At 39.7% G+C, this 15,782-nt stretch overlaps 1 protein-coding gene across 1 annotated transcript; it reads right to left on the bottom strand.

The window, feature by feature from the left end:
* Positions 1-84: 84 nt before the first annotated feature.
* Positions 85-11,330, bottom strand: LOC107737123 (carbonic anhydrase 14-like). Its single transcript, XM_016548564.1, has 11 exons — positions 11,137-11,330; positions 7,623-7,655; positions 4,122-4,292; positions 2,945-3,087; positions 2,661-2,753; positions 2,506-2,572; positions 2,273-2,430; positions 2,066-2,192; positions 937-993; positions 467-560; positions 85-326 (listed from the first exon to the last, which is right to left on the bottom strand). Exons 1-11 carry the CDS (start codon positions 11,297-11,299, stop codon positions 239-241), a joined length of 1,194 nt encoding a protein of 397 aa, XP_016404050.1. The 5' UTR covers positions 11,300-11,330; the 3' UTR covers positions 85-238.
* Between the last annotated feature and the right edge of the window lie 4,452 nt (positions 11,331-15,782).

Consider the following 15,782-nt stretch of genomic DNA (forward strand, 5'->3'; position numbering starts at 1 on the left):
CAAATGTAATCAGTTACATTACTTTAATAAAATAATTGAAATAGTTAACTAGAAACTACTTATTACATTTTAAATAGGGTAACTTGTAATCTGTAACCTATTATATTTCCAAAGTAACCTTCCCAACACTGGACACAACATTTCAGAATGCAGCAATTTATAATCGATTCATTCCCAAATCTCACTCTGAAGACTCTTTGCAAACAAGACAAAACAAGTTTCTGAATAAATATGTGGTTTATGTTACAGTAACAGTGGTTTGATCCATGTCTTTTTCAATGGCAGCTGGTTTATAGACAACATTTAGCTTGGAGTCTTTTTTTAACCTGGACAGAAAAAGAGACAGAGAAACATGTTTAGTCTTTTGTACTGTGTGACTGCTTTCTAAAAAGCAGCGAGTATTAAAAGTTTACAAATACTGACTTAAGTCAAAGTGGTGATGAATCAGAGATGGATATGAACGTACTTTGAGTAGTTTTTCTGCTGTCGATAAGTGTACATGGAAAAGACCAGCAACGTGACGGCAAACAGAACCCCAAAGATAATCGCCAGAATGTGTCCTGTGGGGGAAAAAGGACTTTTAAAACGCAGTGATGTTCATGTTACTATGACAGACAGAGAGCTTCAGTGCATTAAAAGCAAGTTCATATATCATCATGTCACATGCTAAACGTAAGGATTTACTTCTGGAACTATTTTAATTTTGTAATTTCTTTCTTGTATATTGTATGTGACCATTTTAGGCTTAAAAAGTAATTCAGTAACATTACTTTTATTGTAACGTTTACTTTTCCTCCTCGTGCTAAATGATCAAATCAAACGCTGTTAGCACCATAAAACAGACAGCATCACACAGGCCAGCGTCCTCTGATATGAACTGTGTTTCAAGTTATATCCTGCTGTAGATATACAGTACAGTAAATGAAAGATTCCTACCACTAGATTCCATTATTTTGTTGTCTTGTGTTTCAGGTGCTGGAGCTTCTCTGGCTTCTGTAAAACACAACACAAAATATACGGTTACACTTTACTTGAAGGGGTGTGCATAAGACTGACATGACACCTTCATAATCATGACATGACACATGTCATGAATATGAAGGTTTTTTATGCATGTTTATGACAACTGTCATTAAGTGTCATTCGCTCAGTTATGTAATTTTTTATGCAAAGATGACATTGTTTGAGATGTCGTTGTTATGGGCTATGGTTAGGGGTGAGGGTAGGGTGACATTGTTTGAGATGTCTTTGTTATGGGCTATGGTTGGGGGTAAGGTAGAGGTAGGGTTAGGTTAGGGTTAGGTCAAATAATGTCATATTTGCATTAAAAATGACATAACTGAGCGAATGACACTTAATGACAGTTGTCATAAACATGCATAAAAAACCTTCATATTCATGACATGTGTCATGTCATGATTATGAAGGTGCCATGTCAGTCTCATGCACACCCCTTCAAGTAAAGTGTTACCAAATATACTTACACTAATATATGGATTGTACAGTACAGATGGAAATAAACAAGAAATGAAACAAATTATATTTCTGCTGTATTCAGCTCAAATGTTGCTGTCATCCGAGTGTGTCAGTGCAGTTGAAATGATAACTGAATATGAACTTCAAGCGATTTCTATTGTTTTAAATACAAAATATTAAACCAAATGTTTGTTGGTTTCAAAAAAATAAAACGGTTGATATGAAGCCACTTTATATCAAATGTCGTTAACTACTTACATATATTGTATATACATGTTACATTGTACTGACAATATTTAAAGTACTTATATATAAATTACAAAATAATTACACTATTGAGCATACCCCAGCTCTACCCTTCACCTCAAAAACCCAATCCACCAAGAGCTATGCAAAATCATGTGTATGTACACAATAATTACAGTGCAACGTATGCTTAATTTGATCATGTAACTTTTTTGGGGTTTCTAGTAAAATTATGATATTCAGACATTTTCATAAATACGATTCCAAACACAATCTTGGGGCCACTGTAGATTGCAACAAAATCTATAAAAGAGCTAAAAGGCCTATTATAGATTGTGCATACTTCCTGTACTGGATTCTGTGTGGAAAGATGCCAGCACTTTTCTCCCATGCAGAAGTTGTGGCGCTCTGAAGTTTTTGGACAAAAGCTTGTTGTGTTCAGTTTTCAATGTGTCCTCCAAGGCTGCAAGCTAATGAAAGAAAAACAAGACTGATTTAGATCAGCGAGTGCTATAAATGACCTGATGCTCTCTTGTGAGAATAGTCTGACCTGTCTTCTTGAGACTCTGATTGAGTCGTTGAACACAGTCCAGCTGACCGTCTGAAAGCACGGAGGGGTCGTGAGGGACCCGCTGTACCTATAAAACCTGTCCAAGCTGTCTGGCAGTAGATGGCGCACATTAAAACCAGGAATCTCAGTGTCTGACTCTGAAAATAAGACCATTAGATCAGGTTGGATGATAATCATCTATGCTTTATGCTTTACGTTTATTAGTTTCTTACCCTCTATGCTGATGTCTGTTAACGCAGACAGGATCTTCTCATAGTTGTCATTGTCATGGAGGCCGATCTGTTGAAATGTATTGCAAGGACTTTATTGGGACTGACCAAACCGCATTCTTTTACTGCAGCCAGAAGGTTTTAGTTAAACTACTTACACCTATGAATCCTCCTAACACTGCCAATCCATCAGCTTTACTACCAGCCTCAATGAGATCTGCATATTTGGAGTTATAATGAACCACGTGGATCTGAGGAATGAGGAAATTGTTGTAGCATGTGTTTATGCAATATGTCACACATTATGCAGTTCACTCATGTCCCAGAAAGACTGGGCCAGTAACATGATCTCTAAATGGTAAAACGTAATCGTAATTTTTCATAAAAGGCTGTATGTCTTTAGAGAGACCATTAAACCGTGTGTTTCTTTATCTCAGCTCACCTCAGCAGGGAAATGGACATGATCTATGATGTGCTCTGAACCAGGGATCTCTTTAGTTCCCCAGTGGAAGTGAAGCTGGGCTGCGACGTAAACATGATCGAATCCCCTCATGATACGCATGCTGCTCGGCAGACTCAGCTGCACTGACGCAAGAACAGAAAATACATGCATTTCTGAATGACCTATTCCTTAAATTAAAGTAAGGTAAGGTAATGTACTGTCATTTAAGTCAGCAACAAAAACAATCAGTCCATAAACTTAATTTTTGGTCCTTTTATCAGTTAAAGTATAAAACTGGATTTCTGTATGCATGAATTTGTTTTGACTGAATCATTTACTCAATGAATTTGATCAAATAGACTGATTCATATAGGAATGAGACATATGGCTGCCTCTATGAGTAAGTCATTGAATCATTGACTCAACTGATTCGTTCAAAAAGGTATTTATTCAGAAATAAAACACCGCTATTGCTCCAAGATACAATGATTGATTCTGCTTTGACTTAATTTTAAACAATAATTTTTGGTGAAGCAAAAAGACACAAAATAGCTGGTAATATTGTGTATGAAATTTAGATTACTCAATATTAACGTCTTGTTTGTTGAAAAACAGCAGCATGAAAGAAGGTCACACTTTAGTTTGGGGACCAATTCTGACTATTAACTAACTATTAACTACGACTTTTGCCTCAATAAACTCCCATTTGTCTGCTTATTAATAGTTAGTATGGTTGTGGTTAAGTTTAGATATGGGGTGGATTAAGGGATCTACAATATGGTCATGCAGAATAAGGCATTACTATGTGCTTTATGAGTACTAATATACAACCAATATGCTAGTAATATGCATGCTGATAAAGTAAAAATATTAGCATAAAATAAAGTGTTGCCAAAAGAATTATAACATACATACAGTATAACATACTGTTTTATTATCTTAATGTTTGTTCCACAGGAGATTAACAAAAAATCAGACCTGACAATGGTCTCCCCTATGACTGTCAAAATACACAAAACTGGAATTGTCCTTGTTTTTTATTTCACAAATAATAACATTGGACATACTGACAGCCGAGCTAAAAATGTCCCTGTTTATCATTTCAGAAATGTGATGCTCCGGTGTGGATGTGATTCTGTGTAACACCTTGTGTTTGGTGTGAAAGAGCTTGACTCACATGTGTGTCCGTTGTTGATGAGGGTAAGAGCGGGTGAGCCAGTGAGATCAAAACCCTCCAGTTTAATGGGAGGGAGTTTGGGCTCATAGAAAACCTTATGAGTGTCTATGTTGATTGGAGACTGAGCTTTTCCACTACAGTGTTCAAACGCAGATAACCACGCGTCCTGATCTGAACGAGACAAAGAAAATCATTAACATACAACAGCCTTGACCATATCAGTTTAGTTAACTGATGACATTTTTACGTAACGTTTTATTTGTATAGTGCTTTTCTAAAATCCAAGGCCATTTTACAGAGCCTGATACTATACTATTAAATAATGTATTAAATACTATTAAAATGTATTAAACTAAACATAAAAAAGCTCTAGCAATAGATAAAGAAGAAACACTTTACAATAACAGTACATGAATAATCCTGTACTAATACATGTTAATTCATTTGAAAATGCACACCAAAGTGTTAATTAATACATTAACTAACAAACATGTAGTCAAAGTGGTTGTTATTCACACATGAATTTATATGACTCATGTCTCCGTTAAAGGGTTAGTTCACCCAAAAATGAAAATTAGCCCATAAATTACTCACCCTCAAGTCATCCTAGGTGTATATGACTTTCTTCTTTCAGACGAATCCAGTCGGAGTTATATAAAAAATTGTCTATGATCTATCAAGCTGTTTCATTGCAGTCAGCGGGTGTTGCATGCATCAGTCCAAAAGAAGTGAAATAAAAAGAGCCCATCCATAAAAAAAAGTGTCTCACACAGCTCCGGGGGGTGAAGGTGAACAAAGTCCTCCTGTAGCGAATCGATGCGTTTTTGTAAGAAAAATATCCATATTCCAAACGTAATAATCACTTTAATCTAGCTTGCGCCAACAGTCGTCCGGGCGGATGACGTATGAGTTCAGCGTTGCGCATGCGCATGTGAGTCTCATGAAAACCAATGTTTGTTTACAGGCTCAAAGGAAGAAAAGTTTCCTTACTTTAGCAAAGGAAAACCAGTCTCCTCATGGCTTATATCGAAATCCTCCAACATTCTTCTTTAGATGACTTGAGGGTGAGTAATTTATGGGCTAATTTTCATTTTTGGGTGAACTAACCCTTTAAGTTTAGTTCTTAATTAACACCTGCATTAACTCATCATTAGTTCATATTAAATTAATATTAATTTAGGTATTAGTGCATGATTATTTATGTTATAAAGTGTTACCGATAAAGCTTCAGGACACTGTTGCATTGCATGAATTGCTAAGAATATTGGCGTCTTTTTTACTTTGTTTTATTCTAAATGGTAATTTAGTCTCTTGTGTGACGGAGCAAATGAGCACCTGTAACGTTTATAGTGAGCAGCGAACAGTAAAACATCAGTGTGCAAGTTCCACACCTTGGTTAAATGCTCACATAAGCAATTGAAGGGCTTTGAGACTTTGAGACGTTCATTTGGAAACACAGATTGTCAAAGGACACAAGGCTTATACTGTGTTTCACAAGATCTGATACTGACGTCATAAAGACGCAATAAAGCAATAAAGTCATGCAGAGTAAAAAAAGTTTTTTAAGAAGTTTGTATATATTGTTTTCTCTTGTATTTGTTTATTTTTAAGATATTTTTTAGGTGTTGTGCATCTCAACTGATTCGTTCAAAAACTGATTTTACAGAGTTTTACATTGGTGTGTTGTACCACGTCTCTCTCCTTCTGGGATCGGTATGTTATAACACTGTTTCATTATTCAGTTCTACTGTTTATTTATTTTTAGGAAGTGCATGTAAATGTCACTTACTACTAGCATGATTCCATGTTGACCTGATTTGATATTAAAATGAATTGTAATCTGTGAGTCTGATTACATTGTTATCATGTAAAATATACAAAAAAATGTTCTCTAATCTATTTTCTTATCTAATTAAATAAATGCCAAAAATCATATAAATCATGATTCCCTTCACTCATAGTATTATATTGCAGTATTAATAAACAAACTCCAGCTGGTCCAAAATGCAGCAGTTTTTACTAGAACCAGGAAGTACAACCATATTAGCCCTGTTCTGTCAACTCTGCACTGGTTCCCTATTGAACATCGTATACATTTTAAAATCTTGCTAATTGTCAGGCTCTTGTGGGAAATAGGCATACGGAGACAGAGATGATTCAAGTAGCATTTAATAATAATCCAAGGAGAAGAGGGAGATCCAAAAACACACAGGGAAACACAAGCAGCATACATAACATTAAACAATAACTGGCAACTGAAGGAACAGAACGTGGAAACTTTTTACAAACGCAAATGAGGGACTAAGTAAATACAGGTGAACTGACTAACATAATCAAGAGGAGAAAGAAACTAGGTCAAAGTACTGAAACAAGGCATGAGAACACAGAAAACACGGAAAACAAGGTTCAAACTGTGACACTAATTACTTATAAAGCCCTGAATGGTTTCGCTCCTCAGTACTTGAGTGAGCTCATATTACATTACAGTCCTTCACGTCCACTGCAATCTCAAAACTCTGGCCATTTGATAATATCTAGAATATCAAAATCAGCTGCGGGTGGCAGATCCTTTTCCTATTTAGCGCCCAAACTCTGGAACAATCTACCTAGCGTTGTTCGGGAGGCAGACCGAAGACCTCATCACCTCAACGACCATCGGCACAAGACCACGGGAACCAGACGAGTCCTCTGCACAATCTGACTTGTGTTGCAGCCTGGAATTAAACCACACCAAGCTGGTTTCGTCTGTTCAGAGGAGAACTGGCCCCCGACTGAGCCTGGTTTCTCTAGAGGTTTTTTCTCCATTTCTGTCACCGATGGCGTTTTGGTTTCTTGCCACTGTCGCCTCTGGCTTGCTTAGTTGGGGATGCTTGAATGATTGCACAGACATTATTGGAAGAGAGCTGAACTGGATGATGACATCACTGAAATATCAATGAACTGACTTTATCTGAAACATGACTCTGTTATTGTCCTCTTGCATCATTGACAAACTATTTTCCTGTTTGACACTGTAAAGCTGCTTTGACACAATCAGTATTGTATAAAGCGCTATACAAATAAAGGTGACTTGACTTGACTATTACTATGTGTGACGAGAGGGGTGGGGCCGAGAGCCGTGGGAACGGAGCGAGGCCGGTGGAGTAAATGCTAATGCCGGTCTCGAGTCCCACGGAGGAGCTCCGGAAGCATAAAAGTGACGACAGTGTTGGACGAAAGAGGACCAGGCCTGGATTCTCTCTCCTTTTATCCTTCCGGAGCTCCTCCGTGGGACTCAAGACCGGTGAGTGGCACAGGTGTCGTGCATTAGCATTTACTCCACCGGCCTCGCTCCGTTCCCACGGCTCTTGGGCCCGCCCCTCACGTCACACTATGAAAGTAACTACAGTTAATACTGTGCTAGACATGTCTGCTATGATCCACTACTAAGTGTGAGTTAGATACAAAACTGTATGTAAAACTCTAAGTTAAGTCATTGTTATAGTATATGTATATATTTACCATGGTAACCCCAGTGGTGCTGATGAGAAGAACCTGTAAAGAATGGAAAGAGACTGGTTAGTCAGGGAAGAAAGGAATCGAAACTTGGCTCATAAAAATGGGGCTTTGGTTCATATATATCTGTCATTTGGGTAATAGTCTTTTTTGGGCTATTTGCTTATATGACAAGAATAATTTTTTTCTAATATTTTTCATGAATATAGTTGAAAATAGTTCATGGTAGAGTTGTGGTGTTAGGGTCAAACCCAACATGATTACAAAAGTAATTTAAACTTGTAATTATATAACATTTAAAACACTACAGTGCTAATATAGTACATATATTCATTCACTAAGCAGATGTTTATATCCAAAGTGGCTTCAATTGTCAATAATAAAAGCAGAAGCAATTAATCTGAGGGAGAAAACAATACAGGTATCTCAACTACACCACATACACATACAAGAGTACAACACTACAGCAGAGTGTATGTACAAAACATCTATGTTATTTCCTTCATTATACCACTACCTTGTAGACACCATACTTACACAACAGTGTATATACACCCTGCATGTCAAATATGTGAAATATATTAAATATGTAAAACAAACATAAATGCTAAATTTCAACTTCCTAGACAAAATGGTCGCAGAGTTAAAGTGATTAGAAGTAGTTTTAAAGGGGTCATATGATGCGATTTCAAGTTTTCCTTTCTCTTTGGAGTGTTACAAGCTGATTGTGCACAGATATCGTCAGAATATCCATAAATATGTTAACGTGTACAGAAAATATAGATCAAGTATTCATTGTCTTAGAAACAATTTGATGAATTAGAGTTCTTTTGCTACTGTTTGTAAAATAAGGCTCCATCCTACTAAGTCTAACCCTACCTAAGACTATGAACTTTGCTGTTTGGACCTCTAATCTAGTCTAACTTCAACAAACTTTTATTGTATATATGATGTTATGAGAACTAAAAATAATACCAGATATTACCCTAATATACTGACATGCTGCTATAATGTTCTTGTACATTTATGGGACCAACACATTTAGAGCAACCCAGGCACAGGTAGATGAACAAACTGTGAGAACAGGTTTGGTCATTGTGAGTGAATGAGCTGGATTGAGAAGACAGTATCTTTTCCTTATTCACACACATCAGCACACTCACACAATCCCTCCTTCATCCAGCTCCGTGAATGTGAGCATTATGTGCTTCAGGACAGACGCTTCACTGCTCACTTACATCAGCGCTAATGCTAAAGTGACTGTGTTAGCTGGTGAAGCTGCTACGTAGAAAACACAAGAATTCAAAGGTCAGGCTGCAGCAAGAAAAGGCCACACCAGACACACTTGCGGCCAATTACAGAGGTGTCAAAACTGTAAAAAGTTTTTTTCAAAGTTGCAATTAAAACAAAGATTATTGGAGTACCTTTTACAAGAAAATACAATTTCAGTGTTTCCACTGAAGAATTTCACGTTTAATTCAGTGTGTTGCTGTTTCTTTGCAATTCGTTGTGAAATTTATTAGCAATTTCTGAGTGAATATTGTATCGACAGACACCATTTTTTTTCAGTGCTGGAGTCTAGGAAAAGACATTCCTGGCCACATTTAACTGGTCATTAATATGAAAGATTGTTCATCAGATCATGATACTTTAATTGTATAATGCAAGTATTGGTGCAGCATGTAAAACAACAATAAGCGTTAAGTAATGGCTAATCCACAATTTTAATGCACAACGCCAAGAAAAATAACCTGACACCATGCATGATGCTGATATTCAGAACAACACTCTCACTTTGCATAACATTTCTTAATTGCCCATGTTATGAGAACTAAAAATAATACCAGATATTACTGTAATATACTGACATGCTGCTATAATGTACATAATACAATGTAATGTATAATGGTCATTCATTTTGAAACATTTTGTCAGAGATATAATTCAGACTACTTTGCCTCTAACTCTAGTTGTTGAAGCAAGTTGCAGCAGTGCTTTAAAAACTGTAACATATTGCTTTTTGGAAATCTGACTTTGTATTTGTGATTTTTCATTAATTATATTAAAAGTTAATTATTTTCAGGTGGCATACTGAAACACTGACGCAGAGGTAAGATGGAGGAGATTTCATTCATGTGACTGGACATTCTTTCTCATGATCATATTTACTTACACATAGAGATTATCCAGCAGTTTTAAACAGTGAGCCAGTCAAATCACACCGTATTAGCTTTATTTGACACTTTTGCAGTATTATGCAGGATAAAACACAAACATATCCAACTTATTTTTGATTTTTAGAATCGATGAGGTTTTCGTCAGAATGAGGATGTGTGTGTGTGTGTGTGTGTGTGTGAGAGAGTGAGTGAGTGAGTGAGTGTGTGTGTGTGTGTGAGTGAGTGTGTTTGAGTGAGTGTGTGTGTGTGTGTGTGTGTGTATGTGTGTGTGTGTGTGTGTGAGTGAGTGTGTTTGAGTGAGTGTGTGTGTGTGTGTCTTTATGGGAACCAGTGACATCATGTGAATGGTGAGCTGGAGATGCTGGTACACTCCGAGTGGCACGTAGACCAAACACTCTCCAACCTCAGAAAACCACAAACAGCTCATGGGTACCGCCATCCAGGAATATTTGATGAACGTGTCACATTGACTCACAACAAGAAACGCTACTTTTATGTCTTTCCTGGAGGTTATCTCCAATTACTGCAAATTCTCTTTGTTTTTATGGAGGAATTTATTTTTTTGCAGACTTATTAAAGTGATCATGGAAGAAGGAACAATTTCATTTAATTTTCATTCACTTTTTATCAGTGATATCTTGTTTTATGAGCTATTTCACAATAAGCTATATCAAACATTAACTACAGCAACATACCATAGTAAATAAACGCCTTGACCACTGGCAGTAAAGATTTCCAGATACAAATGACATCAAATCTTGTAAAGAAAATATATAACAGCATATAACAGATTATATGCTTATGCTGCGGTTGAGCTGATTATTACTCATGCAGATAAAATTTTATATGTATATTAGTCTATGTCCCAGAATGCACCTGTTGTGTTAAAATCAGAGAGCAGTACATATGGATAAAAGCCAGTAACCACCCAAAGTCAACAGTCAGAGCTCTGCTGAAAGAGTCACTTCTATTATCCAGCAGGAGAAAACAATCTTTATCTTGTTAATTAGTTGTTCTAATAATGCTCAATAATCATTGCTACTACTTTTTCTTTTTACTAAAGTTTTCATTTGTATGGTCTTGTCTGTGTTGAATTTGACTATGAATATTTCACTAAACTTTAAATTATTTAAATATAAAATGTGAACCTTTTCATTGACATGCATGTTTTTGCGCTTCCAAAAATGTTTTTACTTCCCTAACACTTAAATAAAGGCTGGAGAACTTTGCAACAAAGTTGGAGAAAACCAGGAAAACAAAGAAACGTACACTTGGAGCAGCAGAATTGTACTCGTAGCAGCACACAGTTACACTGATGGATGGTCTGAGGCAGATCTGCTCACCTTTACTGTGTTCGGCATCTCTCTCACTGCTCCCATCTTCCTCAGTGGAGGATGAAGATGCTATGACTAGCACATGAAGATGAAGGATGAGGAACATATCCAGCAGCATGCTTACCTCCTCAGTTCTAAAGTTTTCCACAGGTAACTTGGTGTTGTTTCTCATTCACACACAGAATCTCAGCCTCTTGCTTTAGTTAGTGACTCAGGGGTCTGCCGACTGGGGCCAGGCTTCACAGAATAAACCAATCACAATGCTAAAGCTGCTCAAGGTATCAGGACATCTCTCTCTCTCTATCTCTCTCTCCTCTCTCTCTCTCTCTCTCTCTGTCTATCTCACTCTCTTTTAGAGTTAGAGTGTAACCAAATCTCTCATTCTCTCATAAACAACATGCCTCCCTTCTTCCTTGATCAAAGTTCAGTGGGAATGAGCTACAAATGGAGTAGCTAATTCTGAAAAAGCAAAGAACTATGCCTGAATCTCACTGAATGTCATTAATGAATGTTTAAACAAACTTGAAAAAAGTTACTTTTTTCCATTTGTTTGTGGGTTAATTTGGCACTCACTTTTTATCCGAATGTATTTATTTATTTATTTAGATTTTACAATTAGTAATGCGCTTTTCTCAGTTTTTTTCCCCAAACTCTTCACACAGATGTCTAACATACAGATATCACCTAGTTTTTATTTATTTATTTATTTAAAAGAAACCAGAATTCTTTTGCAAAAAAAAATTATTTTTTTTGCATAGTGTAAGTCCAACGTACAAAAAAATTAAATGTCAATGAAAAAGACAACAGACACTACACTCTTGCAAAAACCAAATTTAACCAATGATATCTGAATATTTAGCCAATTATTTCACTGGATTTCATCAAGTGCAAAACCAGTGTCAAATCAACTAAGGATGATCCGTTGTGATGACCTCTAATGGGAGCAGACAACAGAAGGAAAAGGTAGAGAAATTTAACTGAATTTCACTTGCCCAAAGGAGTGCTTTAAAATGCTCTGGTTACTTGCGTAACCTCAGTTCCCTGAGAGTGTTTTGACGCTAGGGGAATCTCCTGTTTACAATGTTACTGAAGCCTAATTTGTTCACATTTGTGTAGCTGCACAAACCAATTGCACTCTAGCCCGCCAAAAGGGGAGGAGCCGATTGCTATATAAGTTGGCTCAGAGCGTCATTTCATCAGAATCTTTCGACTGAAGCGACAGTCATTGATTTGTGTGCAGCTTATAGCATGGCAAGCTACGCAACGCTCGTTCCCTTATCATTCCCTTATCTCAGGGAGTCAAGGTTATGCAAGTAACCGGAGCATTCCCTATCGAACGGTCTCTCCCGTTGCGTCAGCGTTTTGATGCTAGGGGAATGCATCCAATCTCGCCGTGCTATAAGCAGGTGCAGAACGAAGCCGCTCTGCAAGCTCAGCCATAGAGCACTCGACTGAGGGTTCCTGTAAGCATAAGCACATAGTGAGACTACATAACATGGCCTTTTCCACTTACAAAGGGGATTAGGCAGAATTAAGCAGACAAAATCAGTGCCTGCATGGCAGGGACCTCCAAATTATAAAATCTAGCAAAGGTACACAGCGATGACCAACCGGCGGCCACACAAATCTCACCAATGGAAATCCCGCTAGACCATGCCCAGGAAGAGGCCATCCCTCAAGTGGAGTGGGCCCTTATCCCTATAGGGCACTGCAAGCCTGTTGAGGCATAAGCCAAGGCTATAACATATACTATCCAGCTAGTCTCTGCTTCGTGACAGGCAGCCCTTTAGAGCGGCCTGAAAAGCAAATAAAGAGCTGCTCTGAGTGTCTAAACAGGCCAGAGCACTCTACATACACTCTCAGAGCCCGTACTGGGCAGAGTGGATTGGGACCTTGCTCACCGTCTGCAGCGGGTAGTGCTAGAAGGGTAATAACTTGAGCTCTGAACGAGTCGAAAGCACTTTCAGCACATAGCCGAGTCTCGGTTTGAGGACGACTCAACAGTCATTAGCCCCGAACTCAAGACAGGAAACACTGACTGACAGTGCCAAAAGGAGAAGCCCATGTCTTAAGCGACACGGGCCGCAAGTCAGCTGACTGGAGCGGCTCAAAGGGAGGGCCCCATAGGGCCCCATAAGGCCCTAAGAACTATAGACAAGGCCCAAGTCGGCACAGTGTGAGGACTGTGAGGCGGATTCAATCTCCGAGCTCCCCTCAGAAACTTTGGCCGACTTATTGGCCTGCCATGAGAGAATGATTTGCCACATAAACTTTGAGCGTGGACGGGGTGCGACCCCTATCCAACAGCTCTTGTAGAAAGGTTAGCACATGGGACAAGGTGGTGGCTAAAACCAGCCAATTGTCAAGGTAAATCAGAATGTGGATTCCCATCTGTCTCAGAGGTGAAAGAGCACTTGGTAAAAGTGCGTGGGGCCAGGGACAGCCCAAATGCCAGGACTGTGTATTGATAGGCCACCCCCTTGAATGCGAATCTCAAGAACGGTCTGTGATGGGGGGCTATCTGAATATGAATGTATGTCTTTCAGATCCACAGACAGACACCAGTCCTCAAGACATGCTTGCGCGAGGATCTGTATCAAAGTTAACATCTTGAACAGCCGTCGCATGAGTGAGCCATTCAGATGTCTGAGGTCGAGAATAGGTCTGAGCCCGCTATCTTTCTTGGGAATGAGCTGTAGCAGCCTGACTCACTGTACGCTAAAGGAGCCACTTCTATGGCTCCTTTTGCAAGCAATGTCTGTACTTCGGACCAAAGAACGTGAGCTTCGTGGTCCTGTACCGAAGTGTGAATAATACCTCTGAAGCGAGCGAACTGAAGCGAGTAACCTCATTCTATGGTTTTTAGAAGCCAGCTTGACACATGGCTTTCCAAGCCCGCAGCTGGATGGCAAGAGGTTATAACTTTTCGAATGGTAGTTTGCGGCACAAGGGCGGGGAACTGACATTCGTGATAATGAGGAGAGGAGAAATGCTCTTTCTGTGAATCTGTGGGTCCGCTATAACAGCGGTAGTTTGCTTGGGCGTGCGCTGAACTGTCAGGAGGGGCCCAGCTTGAATAGAGCTTCCATTGCTCGGAGTTGAACGAAGGCATGGAGAGCGAGTGTGAGCTTTCTTCAAGGGAGTTTTGGCCTTGGCAAGAACTGACCCTCTCCTCTTTCTCTCTGTAAAAGGATCAAGACTGCTTCTGAGGCTCAGGGTCCAAAGTCACTCGAGGGCGGGGACTTTGGCGCTTCGGAAATGGGTACCTCTTCACCGTCCGGGGGCGCTGTTGAAGCCCGGGCTCAGGTTTAGGCCAGTGCTGAGACGGTGTGGGTTTTGCAGGCTGCTGGCTGGATGGGGTCTTCTGGTGACTTGAACCAGCCACTGTACTGGAATGTTTTGGCAAGCAGTGTCGCAGAGCCTGTGAGGTCTTCTGTGCTGCTGTGAAACGCTCAGCAAACCCATCTACGGCTGGGCTGAACAGTCTCTTGGGCGAGACCAGCGAGTCGAGGAGTACCTGATCTCGGTTAGATCCAGCCAAATGTGGCGCTCCAACACCACCAAATTGGCCATGGCCTTGCCGATTGCCTGCGCAGTCGCCTTGGTAGCGCGCAGAGCCAGGTTGGTTGCTGTGCACAGCTCCTTGAAGTCATCAGCATCCTGGCCAGACTCATCCATGGAGCAGAAAAGTTTGGCCTGGAATACTTGATGCACCGCCATCATGTGCAGTGCTGAGCCAGTCTGTCCAGCCACTGAATAAGCCCTGTTTGCTAAGGCTGATGTAGTCCTGCAAGGCTTCGATGGATGCGCTGCATGGGCTTTCAACCCGAGGGCCGATGGTGGTCACAAATGAGCAGCCACCCATTCTTCCAGAGGGGGCAGCTTGCTAAAACCTCTCTCTTCCCTGCAAGCCACACTCGCGGCGCGACATTTGCAACAATGTTGCTGAAGAATTTGCTTAGAAATTTGCTTTCATAGATGCCGGACGACCACAGGGGAAGGCTTTCCACTTCTTCTTCCTCTGCTGTGGCTCCTTCTACGGTCGCGAGTAGCGGCTGAGCTTCTTCCACGTCTTCATCTCATTGCTGACTATGCGATCAAGAAGCTGATCTCGTCGCTGAAGGAGAAAAATTCTGATGAAATGGCGCTCTGAGCCAACTCCTCCACCTCTGGCGGGCTAGAGCACCATTGGTTTGTGCAGCTACACAAATGTGAATAAATCAGGCTTCAATAACAGAGTAAACAGGAGATTCCCCTAGCGTCAAAACGCTGATGCAATGGCAGAGACCTTTCGATAGGGAATCCTTTTGCTTGTCACTTCAGTGGGCCTGTACTTCTAATCCCTGTTAACATTATTTACTGAGTTTGTAAAGAAAAGAAAATTAAAGAAATGTTAGAAAGCATTTAGAATTATCCACCAATGTTTAAAGCAGGGGTCTCCAAACTCGGTCCTGGAGGGCCGGTGTCCAGCAAAGCTTAACTCCAACTTATCCAACACACCTGCCTGGAAGTGTCTAGTATGCCTAGTAAGACCTTGATTAGCTGGTTTAGGTGTATTTAATTAGGATTGGAGCCACTAACGGCTAATGCTAATGCAGGGAAGGAGACCAGAGGCAGTTAAAAAAAAATGTTAATGGAGGAGAGGCTTCACTACG

Source organism: Sinocyclocheilus rhinocerous, unplaced genomic scaffold (genome assembly GCF_001515625.1).
Source record: "Sinocyclocheilus rhinocerous isolate Xijiao unplaced genomic scaffold, SAMN03320098_v1.1 scaffold2386, whole genome shotgun sequence".
Lineage (NCBI taxonomy): Eukaryota > Metazoa > Chordata > Actinopteri > Cypriniformes > Cyprinidae > Sinocyclocheilus > Sinocyclocheilus rhinocerous.